The sequence below is a fragment of the Gouania willdenowi genome, chromosome 2, assembly GCF_900634775.1.
Source record: "Gouania willdenowi chromosome 2, fGouWil2.1, whole genome shotgun sequence".
Taxonomy (NCBI): Eukaryota; Metazoa; Chordata; class Actinopteri; order Blenniiformes; family Gobiesocidae; genus Gouania; species Gouania willdenowi.
The window spans coordinates 1,292,309-1,319,622 of record NC_041045.1 but is presented as its reverse complement, the minus strand read 5'-3'; the positions used below and the strand labels follow the sequence as shown (position 1 = coordinate 1,319,622).

The following is a 27,314-nucleotide window of genomic DNA, read 5'->3' as shown; positions in this document are numbered from 1 at the left end:
GGAGTCATTTTGTGTACTTTTGTGGGAATTTGTGCATTTTATTGTAATTTTCTCATCTCTTTTGTGTATTTTTTTGTAATTCTGTATGTTTGTCGGAGTCATTTTATGTATTTTTGTAGGTTTTTTTATAGGGATGTCCCGATACAACTTTTTCACTTCTGATATGATGCCGATATTGCAACCGTTCGTATCGGCCGATACCGATATTGATCCGAGACGATATCAGCACGAATCCTACACAGTTTGTAGTGTGTAATGTTAGAAAAGGCTTGATTAAATGAACAACAGTAGTTACTGTGTTAGAGTGTGAACCACAGTCACCTATAGATAAAAGTGCTGGAGCTGAACATTTTATCGGAGCGCTTATATCAGTGATTTAGGATGCAGTCCGATAGAATCCAATATTCGTTTTCTGGCTGATATCGGACCGATATCAATATCGGATTGGGACACCGCTATCTATTTATGAAGTTATGTCCATATAAAGTGTTGAAGCACAGGAAGTGTCCACCTTTGATCTTTGATTCCTCTGCACGGTTACGTTAATGTTGCTGATTTATGAGTTTCAAAGTGTGAGGTTTATGACGCCTGCGTCCTCCGACCGGCCTGGACTTTAGTGTTGGGGGCGTGTGTGTGTGTGTGTGTGTGATACAAAAATCAGTGTGAGAGGTAGGAAACAGGGACAGAAGTGGCTTTGAAATATAAAACTATCCATATTTAGTTAAACAGTGAGAATCTCTTCTTTTCCAACCACATCTTTGTTAAATATTTATTTTTTGTTTGTTTGTCTGTTTTGTTTGTTACCTTGACATAAAGGGAGACCTTGGGCTCATCTTGCTCAGGCTTCTTAACCTCCTCCTTCTCTGAGGCTGACGAAGACGAAGATGAAGATGAAGATGATCTGCGAGAGAGGTCCACCTGGTTCTCTGAGGGCCTCGTCTGCACCACCTTCACCTTCTCCTCCCTCTCCTGCTCCTCCTCGCGCTCCTCTTTCACCTCCTGCTTCTTTTTTTCTCTTTCTTCCTCCTCATCGCTTCCCTTTTTCTCCTCAGCGTGTGACGAAGAGGAGGAGGACGATGATGATGATGATGATGAAGACGAACTGCGTCTCCTGTCCTCTAAAGGTGGAGGTAGAGCAGGAGGGTCTGAGATGGTGGTGTGGTACTCCACCGCCTCCTCGTACATGGACTCCTGGACCAGCTCGTACACGCCTGACGACTGGTTCTCGTAGGTGACATCTGCGTTCTCGTAGAAGTTCTCCTGTTTGGATGCCATTCTGTGGTTCAGCAGGAGGAGTACAGTTGGAGGACGGGTGGAGTGTGAGAGCAGAGCCAGGAGAGCCCGTCTTATCAGAGGGAGGACCAGGACTTTGGACAGTGATCCCAACATGTTAGTCCCTCCTCTTCGCACTGACACCATCTAGTCCAGGTCACAGAGTTTGGTTCCTGTCGTCACGTTGTGGTTCTCAGATGGTTGTGGGTTCAAACCAATGTTTTGTTCTTGTTCCTGGTTTCTTTTGTGGTTTCTCTGATTGAGTTTAAATCCCTCTTCGTGTCCTGGCTGTGTGTAGATCTCCTCTCTCTCTATCTCCCTCTGGTGGCTCACAGGTGAAGCTCATCTCCATGATTACCCTCACTATTGAAGGTGTGCTTGTCTGTTTGCCGTTTGCTACGTGTTCCTAGTTTCTTGTGTTCTATGGTTTTCTGTGAGTGGTTTAGCTTTGATATTTTATATGGGGAGAGATTTGTCTTGAAAATGATCACATTTGAAAATCTGAAAAACACATGAAAATTAAAAAAAAAAAAAACGAAAACGTGAGAAAAAAAACATAAAAATTGGAAAAATATATGTGAAAATTGTGGATATATTTGTGAGTATTTTTGGGACAAATCTCTCCCCATAATTTTGCACCTTGTTGCAGCGTTTGAGTTTAGACCTTAAGACATAAATTAGTTATTACCTTATACATTAACCTGCTACAGATTATATATATATATGTAATATATATACATACATATTTTGTGTATTTTTGTACATACAAGGTACATATTGGATGTCTTCTCTATATATTATATGTTTTTCTTGACGTCATTCTAGATTAATATTAGGGATGTAGCGATTCACTCAACTCCCAATACGATTCGATTCACAATACTGAGTTCACGATACGATTCTAGACAAATTATGACTGAAAAATATTCCTTTCTTTTTTTGAGAAAAAAACAAGAAAATACTGTATTATTTTCCTTTTATTTTTCATTGTCAAAAGAATCCCTTGATAAACTATTCAAAACAATGCAATTTAACTAAAAATAAATCATGAAATAAATAAAGGAATAATACAAATGAAGAAGAAGCCTATTAATTTAAATTCTGGTTCTATAGTAAACAATGCAAAACTACATAATAGTTATTTTTCTTTTTAAAAGTGCAACTGAAAATGTATTTTGTGCCTTAACAATTAGACTTGAAAAAAAAAAACAGTCTGCACTGTATTTACGTCAGATATTTGTTTGAACCAGCAGAGGGCGCTGGTAACCCAGTGGTCGGTTGGGATGCAGCTATTCTGTGCATTGAAGAAGAGATGCTATGCTAGCAGACAGAGCTAATAGAAAAATGTGACTTTTACAGATATTCATGTAATATTACAGATATTCTTTCGATGCTAAAGGGGTAAGGAATCATTTATGAATATGTTTAAGAGTAGAAGGCGGCCAGAAAGAAAGTAGTAGCAGATTCCGCCCACCGACTCAGCATTTGGACAAGAGAAGGATAAATATATAGCTGTTGTTTAAAAAAAGTACTACGATCCAATTTTCAGAAAATCGATACCTATGAATCGATTTTTAACTGCCTTATGATTAATTGTTACATCCCTAATTAACATAGATCATGTGTCAAACTCGAGGCCCGGGGGACCAGTTCGGCCGCAGGAGAAAGTCAAATTGACAGAGAAAACATGAATCATTGTGTAAACTACTAAATAATTCAGTTGTAGATATCTCAGTCCCTACAGACATACAAATTAAAAAAAAATCAACAATTTTTGCAGGGCTCACAGTTTTTCCCACACTTAAGTCACATGCTGGGAGTTATTTTTAATCTCAATTTTCTCGCCCCAAAATTGTAGTTTTTTTCAAATTATTCTACAAAGTTTAATTAAAATAAATTAAAAACTTGGTGATAAAAGATATAAATTCCCTGTTGATTAAATTGTTTATTAAAGAATTTAAAAAGAGGAAAAAAGGTGCTTCATGAAGAGAGAACACGTGTCCTGACATTGACCCTAACCCTTTAACAATATTTAATGATTATCTTTCCATCATCATAAAGCTAAGACAATCATTAATCTAAATTACATTTACTTTGATACATTAAGATAATTGCGAGTAATCACCATCCAAAAGCAATATTGAAATGTATTGTAAAAATATTTATATAATAAAACATCAAATATTGATATTATTCAAAATAAAATAACTGCTCCTACTTGGAAGCTAATTGGCTGTAAAATCTGTCAATCAAAGTCGCGCGTCTTTTGCCGTAATCGTCAAGTTTCTTAGTGCAACCAACAGGAACCGTTACGTGCTTCGAAATAAAAGCATTATCGGTTATAAGTGAGTTTAAAACACAACAGGCGTGTGATTGCTGACATTTAAAAAAAATATTCGCATTTTTTTTTTGTTTTTGTTTATAGACAAAAAATAAATGATGACAATGCAGATTTTTAGTGTCACTTTGTACGGCGTTTATTGAGTGTGACGTTTATTTTGAAACACTAAAGGAAACTGGGTCACGCAGCTGTTAGCAGCAGCAGTAGCTTTCTACTGCCGTCAATATTGAATGTTTTTAAGATGTTTCGGTAGAAATAACCGAGGAAGGAAATAATTTGTTGGCTTTTTTTTCTCACCGAGACGCTGATTACCATCACCTGTGACCTGCTTCCGGTTGACTTTTAACAGAAGAGCCGCTTAGCTTTATGCTAGGTACGTCATTTAGACTGACAACAAGCTCCTGTACTTATAAACTCAGCTAATATAGATGGACAATATCTTTATATAATCGCATTAACGTTGGTTTTCTTTGTGTGTGTGTCGTTTTAATTCGTATTTATTGTTTGTTTTTGTAACAATGGTGAATTCTTCTTCTTGGGTGGTGGACCTGTTCAGGAAGTGTTAGTGTGTTTCACATTAATTGAGCTAAAAAAGTAATTTATCTGTTTTTAACGTTGGATAAATTCATATTTGGTGACAGTGTGACTTCAGTCTAACTTTGACAAACACGAGGAAGTAAGTAACAGGTGAACAGAGATTTGTCTAAAAATATTCACAAATGAAACCACCATTTTCGCCTCTATTTTTTAGATTTTATTACGTTTTTTATTTTTATTTACGTGTTTTTTGTTTTGTTTATTTATTTATTTTTAGATTTTTACATGTTTTTTTTAAAATTTTCATTTACGTGTCTTTTAGGTTTACACATGTTTTTTTTTTTTTTTTTTAATGTTATGCGGTTCGATGGTAACGATACCGCGATATTAATTTATTTTTCAGATATGGTTTAAAAAAATAGGATATATTATCGATATCGACACAAAAATTCTTGTACCCCCCTCCACACTTTTTATTTAATTTTTATTTCAAAATAAATAGAAATATGATTTGAAAAAATTTATTTTATTAACTGTTTTTTTAATCTTTTGGGATTTTTTTGCGGTTTAACAATTTTTTTTTAATCGACAATAATCAAGGCATTGAGTAGCGTACAAGTTCAAATGAGGCTCAAAGATGACGTGCACATTTAAAACATGACGAAGCACAAAATGTGTTTATGGAAATACGAAGGGTTAATAATCACCTCACGTTTGCCATAGTTAGACTTAAGTTATACTTCACACAATGTTAGTTTATTTTACGGTTTGAAACCATTTCTAATTTATTGACATCTATTCATTATTTTGCAATACATTAATTGTTTATTATCAAATAAATAAAATGTCATTGTTAAGCAGTGCATGCAAACACCCTCCAATAATAAACAAAACTAATATTAATCAAATAATGATTTTATAAGAAAAAGCAACAATAAAATTACATTTTTTTTATTTATTTTTTGTGTTTTTTTTAATTAAAGATAGTTAATAGAACATAACAATAACAACAAACGTATGTTTCCACAGTTTATTTGTTTAATATTTGGCTAAAAATGAAATACTATTATACACTTCTTTTCAACCTTGGGGTCAGGACCCCAGTTAGGGTCAAGAGACACTGGGAGGTGGTTGCCAGATGCCTTCAAGAAACTAAGAATATATATATATATATATATATATTTTTTTAACAATTTGAGCCTATTTTTGCTTATTTCTATCCTTTTTCTACAACTACACCAAACTCAATATATTTTAACCTAATTTCATCAATATTTCTGTCCGTTTTTACCCACTCTAATTTATGACTTTAAACCAATTTTTGTGTTTTTAAAAAATCCAGTTTCACCACTGTTTCCACCATGTTTGGTCACTTTTAACTAATTTTATTTCTGCTTAAAACAAGGATTTCCATCTTTAAGATGACTATATACTATGACCCAACTAATGATAAACTTCCTGGATAACATTGGATATTAATCAGATGAATCCTTTAAACCACTAGTTTAAAGGATAGAGAAGATTTTTATCTTTGGTTTATTTAACCAATTTATTTGAATTGACTTTAATGTCAGTCAGAAAATTTACACCAATGAAGGATTTCCTTAAACTCAACTAAAGTAGATGAGATTACGAGGCACTCACTGTTGGTTGTAGTTAATCACGTTAGCCTCATGCTAAAACCACTTTATAACTGAGTTAACTCGATGCTTTCTCTGTGTGTGTGCGCGCACGTGTGTGTGTGTGTGCGATTTTTCCACATCATGGTTTTCACCAGAATTTCAGCCCCCGGTGACGGTTTAAATGATGCAGGATTATCCTCTTTCCCACAGAGACAGGATGTTGCCGAGACTGCTGCTGTTTAACTTCCTGTGCGGCGGCGTAGCCACTTCGACCACAGAAAGTCATGCCTCGTCTTCCTTGTCGTCGCCCCCTCCTCCTCTGCTGATAGTGTCGTTTGACGGGTTCAGAGCCGACTACCTGAAAAGGTTCCCCATGCCCAACCTGAGCAGGTTCTACAACCAGGGTGTTCTGGTGGAGCAGCTCACCAACGTCTTCACCACCAAGACCTTCCCCAACCACTACAGCCTGGTGAGGAACATTACTGCAGTGCACATCATCATCATCATCACAGAAACATGAACTCCTGCTTATAGGGGTGGGGAAAACAATCAATTTATCACTATTTTGTTATTGAAGAGTATATGGAAACTGTAATAATTCTGATATCAGACATGTCAACCATTATCTCTACTAGTGCTAGTTTAGCTTTACTAGTGCACAAGTACACTTTACTAGTGAAGCAAAATCATCTACTAGTCAACAATTTAGTGTCGCTAGCAGTACTAGTACTACGTTCTTTTTATTAATTCTGAAAATCGAGCAAAACAATTTTGCACGATTTTTTAATTAATAATTGAATATAAATATTTAATTTAAATATTTAAAAACATATATTTATAATTTTAAATGAAATGAAAATAAAGAATACATTCATTGTAATTATAAGACCTTAAAAAATAATTATGTAATATTTAATCATACTAATAAAATAATTCATATTAATTCTCATGATTAATAATTACATTTTAATAAAAATGCAATGAAATTAATTAATTTAAAATTAAATTGCCATTTAGTTTTACTTAAACAAATAACTAATAATTCGTTATTAATTAAACAATTATTAAAACCTTTACTAGTAAAACATTTTTTTTAAACATCTCATTAGTAGTAATAGTAGAATGTTATTAGTCTACTAGTAGTACTAGTAAAGCCCAAAGATTCACTAGTAGTACTAGTAGACCTAATGTAAATGAAGTAGGAGGGATTAGAACCAAATCCAGCTTTCTGATTGGTTGAAATAATTTCCTGTCCAGGTGACGGGGCTGTACGCTGAGTCTCACGGCATGGTGGCCAGCAACATGTACGACCCCACCACACACAAGCACTTCCACATCAGCAACTCTACTGATGCGTTTTGGTGGAACGAGGCGGAGCCTATCTGGATCACGGCTCTGGACTCCGGATACAAGACGGCGGCCATGATGTGGCCCGGATCAGACGTTAACATCAGGAACAGGACGCCCACGCACTACGCCCATTACGACAAAAGCATGAAATTCCCTCAGAGGCTCGGGAATGTGACCCACTGGCTGCTCGGAGACGACAAGGTGCTAGTTATTTATTATTTATTTATTTATTCAGTTTATTTCCGACATGGTTACATTCACTTTTTTTTTTTTTTTTTTTCCTTTTTTGTACATGCCGAAAAAGGAGACGAGAGAAGCAGTTAGCAATAGCTTTATGCTAATGGAGAGAGATCTAGAAAATATTCACAAATGTATACATTATTCACATTTTTTAAGATTTTCATGTGATCAGTGAAAAATACATGTGAATATTTTTGAGACAAATCTCTTCCTAAATGCTAAGTGACGGGTTTGTGGGTTTTCCCCTCATTGTGAGATCTTTCCCGTCCATGCAGGAGGAAGGAGTGAAGTTCGCTGCCCTCTACTGGGAGGAGCCAGACGGCACAGGTCACATATACGGCCCTGAAAACACCACCGCCATGACTAAAACGATGAAGCAGGTGGACGACAACGTGGGCCTGCTGATGTCGGAGCTGAACCGGACGGGCCTCTGGGGACACATTAATGTGGTGATCACTAGCGACCACGGGATGGCCCAGTGCGCCGCCGACCGCCTCATACGACTGGACAACTGCCTCGGCCCTGACAACTACACGCTGGTGGACATGACGCCTGTGGCCGCGCTCATCCCACGCACAGGTGACTCTGCTGAGGTCATCACCATCACATTAAAGTCCATCAAACATCAATTCTACATCAATTAATGCTTTACTCGCAGCGGTAGCCGATGGTGATAAAGTCCATGACTGGCGATGAGTAAAGTGGCACAAAAATGAGTGACAGGTGGCATAAAATGGTCCAAAAGTTGCAAAAACATGGCAAAAAAGGGTGAAAAGTGACTAATGTGGGGCAAAAACAGTCAAGAGTGGCAAAAAAATGGACAAAAAAGACAAAATTATTATATGTGATGAGAAAAGGTAGCTCAAATAAGCAAAATGTGGCAAACAATTTGGATGAAATGTGGCAAAAAATGAATAACAGGTGGCAAAAAATGGTCTAAAAGTGGCAAAAATGTGGCAAGAAAAGAGTGAAAAGTGACTAACATGGGTAATAATAGTTGAGTGGCAAAAGAAATGCACCAAAAAGAGGAAATGAGTGATATGTAATGGCAAAAGGTAGCTTAAATGAGCAAAAGAGGCAAAAATGTGAAACATAAAGAGGCCAAATGTAAGTAAAAAGGAAACAAGTGGTATTTATTAGGCAAAAGGTAGGTTATTGAATGGAAAGTGGCATAAAATGGATAACGGGTGGAAAAAAAAGAGTGGCACTAAAAAGAGGAAACGGGTGGTAAGGTAATGGCAAAATGTAGATTAAATGAGCAAAATGTGGCAAACAATAGTGAAAAAGGGCAAAAAGGTGTAATAAAAAGAGGCTAAAAAGGAAAAGTTGTATTTATTGGGTAGCTTATTTGGATGAAAAGTATCAAATATTTGATAAGTGTCAAAAAAGACTTGCAAAAATTGACAAAAATTGGGAAAAAAGGATATTTATTGACAAAAACAGCGAAAACAAGTGTCAAAAATGTTGAAAAGGGGCCACAATTAGACAAAGGAAGTTGCAAAATGGCCAAAGAAAAATAGGTAAAAAGTTTCCTCCCTTTTAAGGTTTTCTAAGGGGTCTTCATCCTGGTCCAGGTTACAGGGTTTAAATCCTCAGCAGAGAAGCCCAGAGGGAGGCAAGCGTTAATCATGTGATTTATCTTCTTGCAGACGCTCAGACCGTGTTCGCCCTGCTGAAGAAGTGCCACGCCCACATGACTGCGTACATGAGGAAGGACTTCCCCGACAGATTCCACTACCGCAACAACGACCGCATCCAACCCATCCTACTGATTGCCGACGAGGGCTGGACCATCGTGCAGCGCGGGAACAAGTTACCCAGAAGTACATGAGCTTGTTACCTATAAGTAAAGATTAGTCTAAAAATATTTACATATATCATGTTTTTTTTTTTTTTAGATTTTCACGTTTTTCAGAAACGTTGACACACAAATTACGCATGTGAAAAATCTGAAAAATACATGTGAAAATTGTAGATATATTTGTGACTATTTTTGAGACTAACATAGTTACCCTCTTTCTCTCGCTCTGCTATTCCCAGTGGGCGACCATGGCTACGATAACTCCCTTCCCAGCATGCACCCCTTCCTCGCCGCAGTGGGACCCAGCTTCCGTCGCGGTCATCGCGTCAGCACCATGGACAGCGTGGACCTGTACCCGCTCATGTGCCGCCTGCTGGCCGTGCCGCCGCGGCCCAACAACGGCAGCCTGGACCATTCTCGCTGTCTGCTGCAGGCTGAGAGCTGCTGGGACGTCCCTCTGATCATTGGCCTGGTGGTCGGGGTCCTCCTGGTGCTCTCTGCCATCACCTGTAAGTATTAATATTAAAGTTATTACACCTCACCGTAAAGGAAACTGCATTTTGGAGGAAAACTACAGACGGAATTGCCAAATATGATGCCCCGATGTGCAGAAATGAAGCACAATATGTCACGATACTTTTCTTTGTTTGTTTCTTTTTTATTAATTCTACTCAGGCATTTTACACCAGCCCTGTGAAAACAGGTCAAAGACCCTCAGGTATTATTATTTTTATGGATATATGGCACTTGTCTGGGACACCCTGCTGTGCAGCCTCACCTACATTCATACTGGTTGTGGGCACAGTCCAGTTAGGGATGGTCACATGTAGCAGTAAACAAAACACAAATAATATCACTTGAGCTTTTGATTAATATTAAACTTATATATTTTGTAACTATTTTTTAAAAAGTGACTATAAAGAATTTGTTTTTAATAATAAACGTATTTTTATATATAATTATAAGACCTTATGAAAAATAAATAATATGAAACATAATAATAATTATATTAATCAACATTAATTATTATAATAACGAATTAATTATTGATTAAATTGTGATAAATATTTTGTTCAAATCAAATTACCATTTAATTAAAATGACATTACTGTTTAATTTTAAATGGTAGTGCTGAATCAAAGACTTCATAATTATTAATAATTATTGTCTTGATAAAAAATGTCTTGTTCCATAAAAAACAGATTTAAGAGACAAAAATCCTTCTGAGAATCTAACAAAATAATTTTTCATGACCTTTTAAATAATATTGAATTTGAATGTGTGTGTATATATATATAAATATAGTACTATGATTTTAAAATGAAAATAAATCATTTGTTTTTAATAATACATTTCTTATAATAAGACTTGATGAAAAATAAATTCTAACATTTTAATAAAAATTCAATTTGAATTAAAAAAAAGTAATTAAATTACAATTGAATTTAAAATAGTAATGCCTTAAGGTCTTACTGCACTTACTTACTTTATATTTATTATTATACTGTTTCTGTTTTTTTGTTTTTGGGTGTCCCTGGGTCCTGATAGGGTGATGAGGTCTGTGTGTCCTGGAGAGGGCGGTGCATGGGGTGGGGGGGGGGGCGATGTTCGGGCTTTCCTGGTCTGTCTGGATCCTCACACACACACACACACACACACACTCTCGTGTTGTTAAAAAGTTACACAGTTGTTCCAACCTAAAAAGAGAAATGCAGACAAAATACATAGTTTTTTTTAAGGAAAATGTTTATTATTTGGAAAATGGAGGAGTGACGATGACGATGAGTGTTTTTAAAGACTGAACTGGCCTCGTGTGTGTTCCCAGTGCTCTTTAGATTCCTGGGCTCCGGCCGTCCCTCTGGGCCCCGCCCCTTCCAGAGGCTTCAGATCGACCTCGACGACGACGACGACGACGACCCTTTGCTGGAATAAACGTTGTGTGATCCTGTAGGTACTTGACATGTTGCACTTTAGCACGTTACAAAAAACAGCTGCAGGTACAAAGTCTTTATTCTGTTTCTGTTTCTATGAAAATTAGGGATTTTTAGCCATAAAATGAGGAAATATTGATGTTTTTTCACGCAGCCGAAGGAGATTGTGTTGTTTCATCTTTGACCAGCAGAGGGAGCCAGTAGCAGGATTATCATGCTTTCTTTTATGGGGAGAGATTTGTCTCAGAAATATTTACAAACATATCCACAATTTTTACATGTATCGAAAAACATATAAAAAACGTGAAAATATTTAAAAAAAAAAAAAAAATCACGTGAAATTCAGAAAATCACATGAAAATCCTAAAAACACGTGGAAAAAAAAAAAAGAAAAACACTTGAAAATTGTGAATGTATTTGTGAACATTTATAAATTTCTCCCATATTCTATATCTTTGTGTTGTTCTCTCACACTGTTGTATGTCGTCCTCCAACCAAACACTGAACGATACATTTTTAGCTACACAAAAAGTGTGTTTACACGCGCTTTAGTGTGCGTTTGAAACCAAAGATTGCTATAACAAAGCACAGCCGGATAATAACACAGCGTATAACATTATTGGAAACCGTGGGAACTTGTGTGTTTTCTGTGTCACATGATCAGTTTGTGGATCCACAAATCAAAGCCAGGACGCCTTAAATTTAATTTGAATTGCTGCTGAAAAAGAGAAAATGTTCCCACAATAAAACAGTCGTCTGGTTTCTACCTCTATAAGTAGAAAACGCTGTGAAATACTCGCCGTGTGTAGCTTTAGAATCAGAGCGACGTGCTGAAGATGAAGGAAAAAACTAAAGTAGTTTATCAATTTGTTTAGAATCAATTGGAACCTTTCATATTGTCTTTTATCACCATTAAGGCTCAGTTTTATTTAGATATATAAGACAAATTGTATTTAAAACATAATTAAAAATTTGAATTTTATTTTAGAATTCAAATAATAATGATATTTGGATAAATAAATAAAAAAAATGAATGAAATAATGTAAAAAAAAAATAAATTATATTTTTTATTTATAATAATTTACAAAAAAATCATATTTGGGCTCTGGACTTCTAAATGCATTAAATATTAATCCTAAATACAGTTTGAATCAAATTGAAATTCAGTCATACTAATTAAAATAATTAATTTAACTTTAATAATTCAATTAAAATAGAATTATTGTGTATCATTTGGGTCATTGTTTTATCATGGCAACACATACAAAGTTTTTGCTCCATCAGGTCTTCTGTGAGCTAGTTTTTGGTCGCGACCCACAAGTTGAGAACCTCAGTTTTATTGCATTAAGACTACTGACAGGTTTGAGCACATTAAGTTAATATAGTAGATATTTATTCATTTCATTTAAGAACTTTGTGACTATTTAAGCGGTTTTGACACAGCAAGAAATTTTGATTTTGATTAATTTGAATTTAAACACGTGTTTGGGGCTTTTTTTGTAGGATTTGTTTTGACCAATCAGGGCTTTTCTTTGTAAAACACAACTTATGTGTTGTTACTGTGTGTGAAAAATCTTTCTACAAACTGTTGTATCAGTTTTTAAAGTGAAAAACTGTTCCCCTAGATATATATATATAACAATTATAAATGTGATTTCTGATGGTTTTAAAAAAACAAAAAAATCATCAATTTTTATTTTACTTTGTTAGGTTTTTTTCTCCATTTCAGTCAAACATCAAAACATAATAAAATGTTTAAAGATATAAAATCATGTCATGAATTTTTTAACCTGCTTTTACATTAAAACCTGTCCTAGTTTCTGATATATTGTAAATAATCTCTGGTCTCTTCACAGATAAATAAACTTTATTTCCAGGAGCTATTGTAAGAAAAATAACACATTTTTGCTAACATTGAAAATATCATTCATCTGTGTGTGTGAGTATGAGTGTTTGTGGAGTAATTTTGTGCATTTTTTTTGTTGTTTGGTATATTTCTATGTATTTTTGTGTATCCATGCTGCTTTTTGTGTATTTTTCGGTCATTGTAGGTGTTTATAGTGTAATTTTGTGCATTTTTTTGTTATGTGCATTTTCATGGTTGCTTGGTACATTTTTCTGTCATTTGTGTGTTTTTTGTCTTCCCTTTTGTTTGTTATTGTCCTTCTATTGTGTATTTTTCTGTTATTTTGTCTGTTTTTAGCGTCATTTTGTGTATCTATGCTGTTTTTTTGTTTATTTGTCTGTCATTCTGTGTGTGTTTGGAGTCATTTTGTGCATTTTTGTCTTCTCTTTTGTTTATGTTGTCCTACTGTGTACTTTTCTATTTCGTCTGTTTTTGGAGTCATTTTGTTTATTTGTCTGTCATTCTGTGTGTTTTTGGAGTCATTCTGTGCATTTCTGTTGTTGTGTTGTGCTGCTGCGACGATGGAAAACAGAAATAAGTGACACACTTGGTTTTTAAAAAAGAAAAAACATCACTTTTTATTTCCCTTTGATAGTTTTTTTTTTTTTTTTGTTGGTTTTAGTTTTTTTTTTTTTTTCTCCATTGCAGTCAAACATCAAAACGTAATAAAACGTTTAAAGATATAAAATCAAACCCCGAGCTGTACATGTCATGTCATGACTTTTTTAACCTGCTTTTACATTAAAACCTGTCCTAGTTTCTGATATATTGTAAATAATCTCTGGTCTCTTCACAGATAAATAGACTTTATTTCCAGGAGGTATTGTAAGAAAAATAACACATTTTTGCTAACATTGAAAATATCATTCATCTGTGTGTGTGTTTTTGTGTATAATATATATTTATATATAGTGAGTGGTTTGTGGTTGCTCACAAGTATTTGGTGTGATTTAGGGAAGCCCCTCCCCCTCCCGCCCCATCCCGTCCCAGAGGAGTCCTGAAAGGTGTGTGTATGAGCAGAAGCAGGAGCGCTTTGAACACACGGTCTACAGTGAAGTCAGGAGGTGTTAGCAGACAGACAGACAGACAGACAGACAGGTAGGAGCACGGAGGAAACATCGTCTCATCCATGTTAACGCTTCTGATCTGTGATGCAGCCACAGTTGGCTCAGCGGGGGCCACAGCCAGCCTGAATAATGCACCAGTGTGTGTCTGCTGGCTGTCAATAGCTTTAGAATCACAGCAACGTGATGTAGACGGAGGGACGACTCCGGGGAAAAAACGTCATATATCATTTTTATAATCATTACATCATATATATTGTCTTTTAAGTCTGTTTATCACCATCAGGGCTAATTTTATTCAGATTTATGAGATTTCTGTCACCGTTTAAAACAGGCCTAGCATTAAATTAATGTCAAACATCTACAGTTTAATTTAAAACTATTATTATAATAATTATAAAAGATAGTTGGACCAAAAAAGAATAATCAATAAATTAAAAATTATAATTGAAAAAAAATGATATAAATGCATTTAATATAGTTCTTAACTAGATTTTTAATGAAATTGCAATTCAGTTATACTCATTAAAATAATTACATTTAATGCTAATTATTATTCTGTCATTCTATGTGTTTTTGAAGTCATTTTGTGTGTTTTCGTTGTCTTTTCTGTGTGTTTTTGTCTTCCTATTGTGTGTTTTTCGGTATTTTTGTAGGTTCTTAGAGTCATTTTGTGTATTTTTGCTGTTTTTTGTGTATTTTTCTGTCAAACGGAGTGTTTTTGGTGCGATCATGTGCCTTTTTGGAATGTCTTTGTGTGTTTTTGTGATTGATATATTTTTCATTTCTGTTTATTATTGTTTTCCTATTGTGTATTTTTCTGTCATTTCTGTGTATCTTTGGAGTCATTTTGTTTATTATTGTTGTCCTAATGTCTATTTTTGTGTTTTTAGAATCATTTTGTGTATCCATGCTGTTTTTTGCGGGGTTTTTTCAGTCATTTTTGGTGTCTTTTCATGTATTTACTTTGGTCTGGATCACAATAATAATGGTGCTTTAGTAGTTTTTTCCCCAAGAATCGTTGATCCTCCATGTTTCTCAGCTATCGTGTCCGTCTGACTGAGCAGCTCCTGAAGCTTCATCCTGCCTTTAGATCTAAAACCAGTGCTTTACACTCAGGACGACACGATGGCACTGATTCCTACCAACAACACAGTTGTTTTTTTGTCTTTGTCTTCTTCTGCTCATCTCTTACATTCTGTATATCTATAAAGAACATTTACGATCGGTTACGTCTCAACGAGCCATCGAAGCAAAACCCAAAGGGACACAGAGTGAACTGAGGAGCATATATTTACAGTCAAAAGGCCGAGCACTAGGAAGTAAAAGCTACGTCTGCACATTGAACTCGCTACAGCTACGTTTGTTTAGTTTTTTTCTTTATATTTCAAGCTTAAGAACACAGTAGAAAAAATTATGAGCCTAACAAAATAAAAGCTCAAGATACATCTAATAATACATCCACGTTACCCTGCGCTGTGCTTGTTATATATGGGGAAACATTTGTCTCAAAAATATGCAAAAATATATCCACAATTTTCACACTTGTTTTTTAGATTTTCATGAGTTTTTTTTTTTTTTTTAGATTTTCAAGTGTTTTTTAGATTTTATCTCGTCGTCATCGACACACAGATTACGCATGTGAAAAATACATAAATTGTGGATATATTTGTGAATATTTTTGAGACAAATCTCTCCCCACAGTCGTATACACACCTTCGTCAAACCCCTGAAATCCTCCCCCGTTCCCGTTTCTCGTCATTAATACGTGTCTCGGTGCCTCGTAAAGGAAAGATTTCAACAGTTTGGGAATCAGATGTGCTGGAAAAATTGGTCTCAAAACAGCTTCAAGTTTCCTCAGCTCTGATACGAGCTGGGAGATAAAGTGAGCTAAGAAGAGAGAGAGAGTGCATGAAGCCAACAGTGACTCATGCACTCACACAAACATGATTCATGGACCCTGATAGTGAAACATTGATGCACATTCATCCGACTGAATCGTGTCCTGAACGTTTGAACACAGCAAAAGTAAAGAGAGCGATATCAATGAAATGATCAGAAATAACACTCAGAAGGGACGCGCTGTGAACAGTGGTGCGGTATCTCGTCTAACTCAGTGCTTCTCAACCTTGGGGTAGCCAGACACTGGGAGGGGGTCGCCAGATGCTTTCAAGAAACTAGGAATATTTTCTGAACAATTTGGGCCCATTTTTGCTTATTTTTATCCATTTTCTGCAACTACACCAAAATTTCCATATTTTAACCTATTTTCATCACTTTTTCTTGCCATATTTTTTCTCCTTTTTAATGCATTTTTGCTACATTACTCACATTTCTAACACTTTATCACATTTTCATCACATTTTTTTCCACTTTCAGACATCTTCAACACTTATAAACTTTTTCCGACACTTTTCCACCAAATGTCACATATGTTGACCCATTATTGTCACTTTTAACCCTTTTTCAACATCATTTTATGTTTGTTTTTTTCCAATTTAACCTCATTTGCAATTTTAAGGCCCATGTTTTGCTAATTTTAACAAATTGTCCCTACATTTTTAAATTCCATTACAATTTATGTGGTTTTTAAATCCCATTTCAACATCTTTTCCACCATTTTTGGCTCACTTTTAACTCTGTTTTTCAATGTTCATGTCTATGTTTAACTACCTTTAGGTACAGTGGGGGTCCCCTGGTCTTGGGCACCAAGGTTGAGAACCGCTGGTCTAACTGACCCATACCTGTTGTGTTGTGCTTGCATAGCTGTGGACGTGTGGTCATCCGTGACTAATGTGAGGAGCTGTTTTGTTGGTTTCCCCTGATTCGGCTGCAAAATAATAATAATAATTAAAAGAAAAGCCAAAGCTGGAGGTGGAACCAGATAAATAACTAAATAAATGTGCTGAACGTTTGAATCCTTTGTGCATCCCCTTAAAGGAGCTCCGCCCCCTTCCAACAACTCCCAAATCCAGGAATAACACTGAGTAGATAAGGCATCGCGGTAACCACGACGATGCACAGATTCCATAGCACCATGTGAAAGTTGTTCCCGAATCCTAAAAGTGTAGAATTGACTCTTGGACGTGTGTGTGTGTGTGTGTGCGTGTGTGTGTGTGTCTCCCTGCGTCGTAGCAGCGTTGCATAGCTTCTGCAGAACAGGAAGAGCAGCAGCGTGGACAGAAACTTTGGCACAGCCTGGGCCGATGGTTGGAGGCAGTACTGGAGACCACCACCACCGTGTGATTATTGCACCGCGTGTGTCTTGTGTTCGCACCATAAGAAGAAGAAGTAGGATTAGCAGCCAATGGGCTCTGCCGATAGGAGAGCGTTGCACCATTATTGGATCCCTTTAGTGGGTTAATAGACGAGCACCATGGAAATATAAGGAACGTCACACTTCATCATGTTCTCAGGTACTTCAACAGCTTTGGTGAAACTTCATTTAACACATTTTTCTTGAGTTTAAATGACAATATCCATTAATTTTGTTTCTATAATCTAATTGTACGGGAGAAACATCTAAATAAAAAGAAAATACTTAACGCTAAACTAGAGTTTTTAAAATTGGGAAATATTTTAAAAATGTATAAATAAATGTAAACAAACTATACATTAATTTTTAAAATATTTATGAACAAAAAGTATAACTAAATGGTTTAAAAATATATAAATAAATTTTTTGAAATGTATAAATAAATGTGAAAAATAAAAAAAAGTAAACAAAAATTATAAATTAATTTTAAAAATGTATAATAAAAAGTATCACTAAATGTATAAAAATAGTATAAATACATTAAATGTATAAATAATGTTTTAGGAAATGTAGTGATAAATTTTAAAAAATGGATAAATGACTTTGAAAGAAATCTATGAATAAATATTTTTTTTTTAAAAATTATAAATATTTTTTCAAGTGTATAATTTATTTTAATTGTATAAATACTTTGAAAAATATATACAAATAAATGATTTTTTTAAAGGAAATATATAAAGAATTATAAATAAATTATAAAAAATTATGAATAAATTAAAAATAAATATAAATACATTTTGAAAATGAATAAATATTTTTTTTTAAATCTATAAATAATTTTAGAAAATTGTAAAAAAAAAAAAAAAACTGTATAATACTATATATGTATAACTGCATTTTAAAAAATTACACAAATTGTGTTATTTAAAATGTAAAGCTGAGCTAAGTGTTGATATTGTGAATTGAGGCGGTAAAATAAAATGTGGTCTTTAATGGAGGATTGTTCGGTTCCAATCCTCCTCATACTTTAAGTATTGAGGTCAGATTCAGGCTGTTGTCGCTTTCGTTTCTAAGATAAAATCACAGCCAAAAATGTTGAAGTACCCAGTGTGTCTCGTGTGTTACTGTGTTACAGCCGCTCCATAAAGGTTTGTAGGTAGTGAGTGATATCTGAGCATGTGTAACAGCTTGGATCAGAGGGATAAACAAACAGAAATAACAAGCCATGCGTCAGCTCAGCTTTGCACGAGTCAATAATGGAGGCGGCGTGGAGGATGAGCAATGTTTGAGCGTGGGACCGTTAAGATATCACAGACGTAGATCTGAATTATTTAGTCGTGCCGTTGTGCTTTCTGCTGTAAATGCTGGATGTTTAAGGGTCCTCTCCTCCCGGTTACCATAGCAACCCCCTCAGAAAACTGATGATGGCACCCGAGGAAACTATTTACACGATATATTTTTTTCCACTATATTCCGACACCGACAGACTTTAAGACTGGATTTTTTTAGTTGCGATGCTGAGGAGCCGATGGTTGGAAAGATGCTGAAGCAGCATTTTTTGGGTCATGGCCTTGGGGGGTGCAGTGTGTGTGTGTGTGTGTGTGTGTGTGTGTGTGTGTGTGGGGAGAGATTTGACACAAATATATCCACAATTTTCATGTTTTTTTTCCCAGATTTTCATGTTTTTTCAAAATGTGCATGTTTTTTTCAGATTTTTTCACGTTTTTTTAGATTTTCACGTGTGCTACAAATTTTCACGTGTTTTTTAAGAAGATTTTCACTTTTTTTTAGATTTCACAAATTACGCATGTGAAAAATTTGAAAAACACGTGAAAATTGTGAATATATTTGTGAATATTTTTTAGACAAATCTCACCCCAAATGTGAGTATTTCTAACAGTGTGTGCGTGTGCGTGTGCGTGTGTGTGCGCGTGTGTGTGTGTGTGTGTGTGTGTGTGTGTGTCAAAGTGAGGACTCGTACTGCAGCAGTTCGTACAGTAGGGGTCCGTCGCGGTACCGGATGCCCACGGCGGCCGGCGTGATGTACTGCAGGATGTTTATGGTCCTCCGCAGACGGCGGTCCACGTAGTGGGCGTCCCAGGCCGGGTAGCGCTTCCTGGGCATGTCGATCTTAATGAGCGGGCCCTCAGGTTTGGCGGCGGGGGGCGCTGACCTCACCTGAAACACAGGGAGACACGACTCGGCCACGTCCTCCTCCGTCTGAGACTTGGCCATGTGGGCCGGCGTGGGCGGGGCGGTGGGCGGGGCCGACGGGGGCAGGGGGAGGCCCCAGAGCAGCTGGGCACAGCAGGAGGCGGCCGGGCTGGGCTGGAGGTGGGCCGTGGCCGGGTGCAGGAAACCGTAGTACAGGAGCATGACCAGGACGCCCCCGGCAAACGTCAGGTAGACGCCGCAGAGCGCAGGGACGGCGTAGGAGTCAGTCAGGGCGGGGTCCCTGTAGGCGTACCTGCACCATAAACACATCATTCTGTCATTTTATAAAGTCTATGTACAAACTAGAATTTATACAAAATGTTGTTGTTGGGAGGAGGTCACCAGATGCCTTCAAGAAACTAAGAATATATTTCTGAACAATTTGAGCTAATTTTCCTTATTTTTTCCCTTTTTCTGCAACTACACCAAACTTTCCATTATTTAATCTATTTTCATCACTTTTTCTTGCCATATTTTTGCTCCTTTTAATGTATTTTTGCTAAATTACTCCCATTTCTGACACTTCTACATCACATTTTAATGCCTTTCTGCTCATTTTTTACACTTTCCAGATGTTCAGCACTTATAAACCATTTCTACCACTTTTACACCTAATATCACATATGTTGACCCATTATTGTCACTTTTCAGGTACAGAATAAAATATTGACATTTTAAAATTGGAATGTATATTTAAAAATGCAAAAGTACATTTAAAATAATTTATAAATGTACAAGTACCTTTTTTATGCGAATGCTTAAATACATTTTAATTGTGTGTATATATATATATATACACATTTTTAAAAATTATGAATAATCTTTTCAAAATATATAGATACATTAATTTTAGTTTTTAAAAATGCATGAATACATTGAAAACATTTTTGGAATTTGTAAAATATTTGTTTTTAAATGGATACATAACAAATGTATACAAGTAAATTTTGAAAAATGTATAAATACCTTTAAAATAATGCATAATTTAATTAAAAAAATATTTTTTTAATGTATAAATAAATAAATGTATATGTATATAAATAAAAACTCAGATTTGAAACATTTAAATTCTTCTGCTTTTGTTTCATGTTCATCTACTTTAATCCATGCATGCTGTGATGTTATATTCAGTAGTTGTTAAAATGAGAGCATCCTCCTCCACAGGGTCACAGTCAGTCAGCAGTGACTCACCATAAACCGGTGAGGATGGTGTTCTCCGCCAGCACCACCACGTAGTAGGCCACCATCCTGTAGCGCGTGTGGCCCTCCTTCACGTTGAACCAGCAGAAGATGTAGACGATGCCCACCACCATGTTGAACAGCACCTCCTCCCACTTGGACATGCAGAAGTCTGTGCCGCCGTGCACCACCCAGAAGGCCATGGCGCACCAGTGCACCACCACGAAGATACCGAAGTAGATGTGGAAGAGCGAGGCGAAGAGCGCCAGCGACAGGACGCGAGACGAGATGGTGAAGAGGCGCCAGAAGAGGTGCAGCAGTGCGCCGCGGTAGCTCATGCTGCGCTGGTCATCACGAGAATCCCTCAGAAGTTTGTGGTAGGAGGCCAGGACCCAGGCCAGGGACAGGAGGGAGGCCAGGGACGAGATACCTGAGCACAGAGAGGAAGGGATTCATAATATCCCAGAAGGATGAGGAACACTTGCAAATATACATATTAATATTTAAACGTCTGCTTGTTTTGGTCTCATCCTGGTCTGTATAGGAGCTGGAGCTGCCATCATCATCATCATCTTTTTCTGAGGAAATTCTGCTTCCCAGACGTGTATGGGGACAGATTTGTCTCAGAAATATTGACAAATACATCCACAATTTTCACATTTATTTTTTTAGATTTGTTTCTGAAAAACATGAAAAATTTTTTTTTTTTTTTAAAAAACCAAGGTGAAAATCTGAAAAACACGTGAAAATCTAAGAATTTTCATGTGTTTTTCAGATTTTAGTCCAAAAGAAGAAAGAAAAAAAAAAAACCAAGTTTTCCAGTTTCAGAGTAAAATCTAAACATATCTAAATATTTTTAAAAATTATAAATGTCTTAAAAATATATATAAATGAATAACATAAATAATTGAAAAAAAATATATATATATATTTTTTTTAAATGTATATAAAAAAATTCATTTACACAAATTGTGTTTATTTAATCAGATTTATGATTAATCAATAAATGAGCCTACGGTGCATCAAAAAGTTTGACTGTTAACAGTTTTCAATGTTCATAAAAATGACAAATTTTTGCAGTAATTGTAGATAATGTTTGGAAAATATCAGAAATTATTTGCAAAACTGAATTTTTTTTACAGCGTTTTGATTTTAGCTCTCATGCTAACAATTGGATTCAATGAAAAAAATTAAATTTTTCAACATCTGTTTTTCACTTCTGGAGCCAATAAATCATTGTTAAACACAAATGACTAACATCTCCATGCTGCCAAGATGAAATAAATGTATTTTTGGATATTTTTTCTTCTAAATAACTCAATGTTTGGCCAGTCCTTCAGTCTACGTTCATAGGTAACACCTACACTGCAGCGTCTCGGCCCGGTTCTCCTGGATCATGATGCACAGCTGCAGAACCAGCTGAGGCGCCGACTCCAGGAAGGTCTCCAGCAACCGCAGCATGTTGACATCAGCGTACTCAAACATCATGGCCCAGTACCACTGGCGCTGGTGCTCCTTCTGCCTCCGGGACATCAGGCCCAGGTACAGCGTCCGGATGTACCTAAGGAGCACAGCTCTGAGGGTTCAAACGGATGCTCACGCACTTTAGAAAGCAAACCAAAGTAGAGGATATCAGCAATTAAGCGTGGGGAGAAATATCAGTATCGGTTACCAAATATATCGACCAAAAATCCAATATTGTGCATCCCTAGTAGAGTAAATTACCATTTAATCTATAGGGATCCTCCAATATTTTTACAAATCTGGATCTATGTCTAACAAAACACGGTAGTATGCACCATATTCTTCATTTAATTAACTTCTAAAAATGAGACGGCATTACAGTTTTAGAGCCTGTGTTCCTCCATCTTGAAATCACGTGATTGATGATGTCACATGGCCCCACTGCCTGTAAACATCCCATTGTTTTCTATTGGAGTGAAACATTCAGCCTGATTCATAGATCATTTAACAGCTTTTTCAGTCAAAATGACAACTTGTGCTGCTTTTGTTTGCTCAAAAAAACCAAGGAAAAGTTATAGATCTCTTTTAGATAGACCTCTTTATTTAAATTGTACTCTGTGTGTGTGTGTTTTTGGTGTCGTTTGGTATGTTTTTCTGTTATTTTTGTGTATTTTGTAGTGATCTTGTGCATTTTTTACTCATTTCGTGTTTCTTTGTTGTCGTTTTGTGTGTTGCTGGTAATAGCAATTAATTTTCTCTCTTCGTGTGTGTGTTTTTGGTGTCATTTTGTGTATTTTGTTGTTGCTGTTTTGTGTGTTCTCTATTATTCAGTATATTTTTTCTCTTATTTTCTGTTTTTGTTGTGTGAGTTGCTAGTAATATAATTTTAAAGTAAAAATAAACATAATATGTTAATTTTCCTCTCTATCTCATGTACCCCCTGTAGTGCCATCGTGTACCCTCTTTTGAGAAACACTGGTCTAAAATGTGCATTTCAAAGATTTTAAGCCAAACTTGTAAAAACAGTGGAGGATCCCTTGAAATAAAGATTAATATTAAAAAGGAATAAATCATGTATTAATCAGAATATCTGATGTAGAGTAACTACATTAATAATTAATGATCGTGATGATATTAGTACTTAAGGCTAAAATAGGAGCAGTTTTCATGCATGTGTTTTGTGCACATGATGAAGCTACTGCGTCAGACACTGATGATGACGGTGTTTTCTCACGCACTGATACTGTTGTTGGTCACACTCATCTTTCAATGAACAGATTTAATGTACATCTGCTGAGTGGATCTCTGGGTGTGTGAAAATAATTAAGCGTGAGAGGGATGCAGTGGGCCATTCCATTTAAACGCCTAAAGGCTCTTATACTGTGTGTGTGTGTGTGTACGTGCTCCTCCTATATTATGCATGCTGCTGCTGCATGTAGTAGAGACATCGCAGCCATCTGCTTTGGTGCAAACTAGCCTAATTCACATCAGCATAAATAATGCAGCATCTAGAAGAGACACGCCCACGTGTGCGTGTCGTGCACCCCGCTGTCCTTGACTCTCAGGAACAATGGAGAAGAAAGGATTTGTAACAGGTGTAATTTGGGTGTCGATGACATTTCTGAAAACTGTGAAATTCTAAAAAAAAAAAAAACATGTGAAAATCAAGAAAACCACACATGAAGATCTAAAAAAATGTGAATCTAAAAATAAAAACAAGTGGAAAATCTAAAAATGCGTGAAAATCTAAAAAAAACCATGTAAAAAAAAAACACGTGGAAAAATTAAAAAAAACAAAAAACATGGAAAATCTAAAAAAAAGGAAAAAAGCGAATATCTAGAAAAATTGAAATAAAAAAAAACGTGCTAATCTGTGGGGGAAAAGTGCAAAAATCTAGAAGACACGTGAAAATCTGAAAACGCGTGAAATCTAAAAAAACGTGGAAATCTGGAGAGAAAAAAAAACTTGGAAAATCTATTTAAAAAAAAAAAAAGAACACGTGAAAATCCGAAAACCACATGTTAAAATTGTGGATATATTTGTGAATATTTTTGAGACAAATCTCTCCCCATACACATGGACAGATGTGTTCCCTCCCTTCTTCACTCTCACACGTCCTCCACCCCTCCCCATTGTGTGGCCCCTCCTCCCTCCTCAGCAGCCTCTCCATCTTGAAACGATCCGTCTCAATCAGGCCGTTCCACTTTCACCGCTGCATCAGCACCGCCCCGTCCTCCCTTCTTCTCCCACTGCTCCAGGTGGGCGAGTCCTTTGTGCGGGAGTGGTTTAACCCTACAACTGTGCACAACAGCTGTGGGTAGGTGTAGAACGTATCAAACACACACACACACACACACACACACACACACACACACACACACTCCTCTCACACTGGCCAGAGGCAGCAATGCTTCATTAACAAGTCCAGCCTCCATTCAGCTCGTCTCTGAGCAACGCGGCCATTAGTGAAGGAACCTGCAGAAAAACAGTGCACGTGCGTGTGAGTGTGTGCACGTGTGTGTATGTGTCAGCTGTTTCCTGAAGGCACTTTTTGAACAATTACCACCTAACGATCCAAGTGTGTGTGTGTGTGTGTGAGGAGATGCTTTTTCTCTCATGAAAGGCTGGGGCGTGCCTCCAGCACCACGGACAGCGGCATTCATTACCACTGGTGCTCAACACACATGTGGACCAATGAAAGTCTACAGTGAAAGCATTAAATCACTGACTTCCAGATGTTTGGTAGCAAAGTGGTTCTCAACCTTTTCAGCCCGCGACCCCCAAAGTAAAGGTCCCAGAGAGCATGTGGAGACAGGGCCATGAGGGGGAATAAAGGGGAGAGCTTCTTGGGGTCCATCATAAAGTCATCAAAATGATGGTCCATTGTTCTATGAATCTGTGATAACCACATTTATTTATTCATCTGAATAATATCCAGAAAGGTTATTATTATTATAGTCATCTTAAAGATGGAAATCCTGGTTTTAATCACTAATAAAATGGTTCAAAGTGACCAAAAATGGTGGAAAAAGTGGTGAAATGCGATTTTAAAAACCACAGAAATTGGTTAAAAGAATTGGAAAATTAGCTTAAACTAGCAAAATATGGGCAATAAAAGTCGTGAATGTGGTTAAATTGGCAAAAAATACACATAAATTGTGGTAAAAAGATGTTGAAAGTAATAATAATGGGTCAACATATGTGACATTAGGTGGAAAAGTGGTGGAAAGGGTTTATAAGTGCTGAAAAGTGGAAAAAAATTGCAGAAAAAGCATTACAATTTGATGAAGTGGCAGAAATTGGAATAATGTAGCAAAAATGCATTAAATATGGCAAGAAAAAATGATTAAAATAGGTTAAAATATGGCAAGTTTGATGTAGTCTTGGGAAAAGGGTAAAACAATAAGAAAAAATGTTGGAAAAGGTGGTGAAATTGAATTTTAAATACCACAGAAATTGCTTAAAAGTTAAAAATTAGATTGTGCAAAAACAGACAAAGTGGTAAAAAGTATTCAAGTGTGCTTAAAAGTGGCACAAATGGGGAGGGGAGGTAATATAATTTAAAAAGTAGGAAAAATTTTGTTTTAACTGGCAAATTATGGGCATGACAAATGCTGAATATGGTTAAATTGGCAAAGATATTCACAAAAAATGGTAAGAAATAGGTTAAATTTGACAAGAAATTAGGTGGAAAAGTGGTGGAAAGGGTTTATGAGTGCAGAAAACATTTTGAAAGTGTAAAAAGTGCAGAAAAGGGATTAGAATTTGATGGAGAAGTGTCAGAAATGGGAGTAATGAGGCACAAATACATTAAATATGGCAAGAAAAAATGATTAAAATAGGTTAAAATATGGCAAGTTTGATGTAGTCTTGGGAAAAGGGTAAAACAATAAGAAAAAATGTTGGAAAAGGTGGTGAAATTGAATTTTAAATACCACAGAAATTGCTTAAAAGTTAAAAATTAGATTGTGCAAAAACAGACAAAGTGGTAAAAAGTATTCAAGTGTGCTTAAAAGTGGCACAAATGGGGAGGGGAGGTAATATAATTTAAAAAGTAGGAAAAATTTTGTTTTAACTGGCAAATTATGGGCATGACAAATGCTGAATATGGTTAAATTGGCAAAGATATTCACAAAAAATGGTAAGAAATAGGTTAAATTTGACAAGAAATTAGGTGGAAAAGTGGTGGAAAGGGTTTATGAGTGCAGAAAACATTTTGAAAGTGTAAAAAGTGCAGAAAAGGGATTAGAATTTGATGGAGAAGTGTCAGAAATGGGAGTAATGAGGCACAAATACATTAAAAGGAGTAAAAATTTGGCAAGAAAAAGTGATGAAAATAGGTTAAAATATGGTGAGTTTGGTGGAGTTGCAGAAAAATGATTAAAAAAAATGAGCAAAAATGGGCTCAAATTGTTCAGAACATATTCTAAAGTTTCTTGAAGGCATCTGGTGACCTCCTCCCAGTGTGTCGCGAACCCAAGGTTGAGAACCCCTGTGTAAGTGCATGTGTAGAAGCTGTGTGTACCTCCACACTTGGCCCAGCTGGAGGATGTGCACGATGGCCTGCCACAGCCAGATGGAGGCCAGCTGCAGACGGTCCCTGCCCGGGTACAGGCAGCCCAGGGTCACGGTCCCCCGCTTGGTCAGCCCCTCCACCTCCCCGAGCCCCCCTCCCGTGTAGTCCTGCACGAACCAGCGGAAGCTCAGGATCTGGACCAGCACCGAGGGCACCAGCACGAAGAAGAGCGTGAGGCCGAACCAGAGGTAGTCCTGTCTCTGGTAGTAGTCCGCGGCCAGGCACAGGTCCGTCCCCACGTCCCAGAAGAAGACCAGCAGGGCCAGGATGATCCACAGGCAGTCCAGCCACAGCTGCTCCCGGGGCGGGCAGCGGGTCTCCCGGACCCCCAGCCCCACTCCTCCTCCCCCCTGGCCCCCACCCAGCAGGTGGCCCAGGCAGGCGGAGCGGCAGCCCCAGTAGCAGGCGGACGAGCGGCAGCATTGGCAGATGTGGATGGCTGCGGAGTCCAAAGGCTGGTCCGCGTCCACGTCGTAGAGCTGAGCGAAGCCCAGTCCGACTTTGGCCCTGCCGCCGTCCGCCTGGGCGGCCATGTCCGCCTTGGGGCCCCGACCCTCCT

The 27,314-nt window shown here is 36.8% G+C and overlaps 3 protein-coding genes across 14 annotated transcripts in view; 1 reads left to right on the top strand and 2 right to left on the bottom strand.

Moving 5' to 3' along the window:
* The window catches only part of mrps9 (mitochondrial ribosomal protein S9), a 465,929-nt gene that overhangs the window by 84,568 nt on the left and 354,047 nt on the right, over positions 1-27,314 (bottom strand). The window lies entirely within an intron of this gene.
* On the top strand, positions 174-20,836 carry enpp4 (ectonucleotide pyrophosphatase/phosphodiesterase 4). 12 transcript variants are annotated; one of them, XR_003675246.1, is made up of 11 exons: positions 175-1,389; positions 1,571-1,607; positions 5,983-6,241; positions 7,030-7,323; positions 7,638-7,941; positions 9,012-9,185; positions 9,403-9,672; positions 10,989-11,110; positions 13,956-14,099; positions 17,204-17,481; positions 20,700-20,823. XR_003675246.1 is itself a non-coding variant. In XM_028463030.1 (9 exons), exons 1-8 carry the CDS (start codon positions 1,269-1,271, stop codon positions 11,093-11,095), a joined length of 1,566 nt encoding a protein of 521 aa, XP_028318831.1. In that variant the 5' UTR covers positions 174-1,268; the 3' UTR covers positions 11,096-11,110; positions 17,204-17,599. The 12 variants fall into 12 exon arrangements, 6 of the variants coding, with proteins under 6 accessions (XP_028318831.1, XP_028318841.1, XP_028318859.1 ...); XR_003675244.1 differs by lacking the exon at positions 17,204-17,481 and having other exon boundaries at positions 20,700-20,834; XR_003675245.1 differs by lacking the exon at positions 20,700-20,823 and having other exon boundaries at positions 17,204-17,600.
* LOC114473375 (XK-related protein 6-like) lies at positions 19,101-27,314 on the bottom strand. The gene is made up of 4 exons (XM_028462951.1): positions 26,705-27,314; positions 22,079-22,275; positions 20,727-21,144; positions 19,101-19,788 (listed from the first exon to the last, which is right to left on the bottom strand). Exons 1-4 carry the CDS (start codon positions 27,286-27,288, stop codon positions 19,284-19,286), a joined length of 1,704 nt encoding a protein of 567 aa, XP_028318752.1. The 5' UTR covers positions 27,289-27,314; the 3' UTR covers positions 19,101-19,283.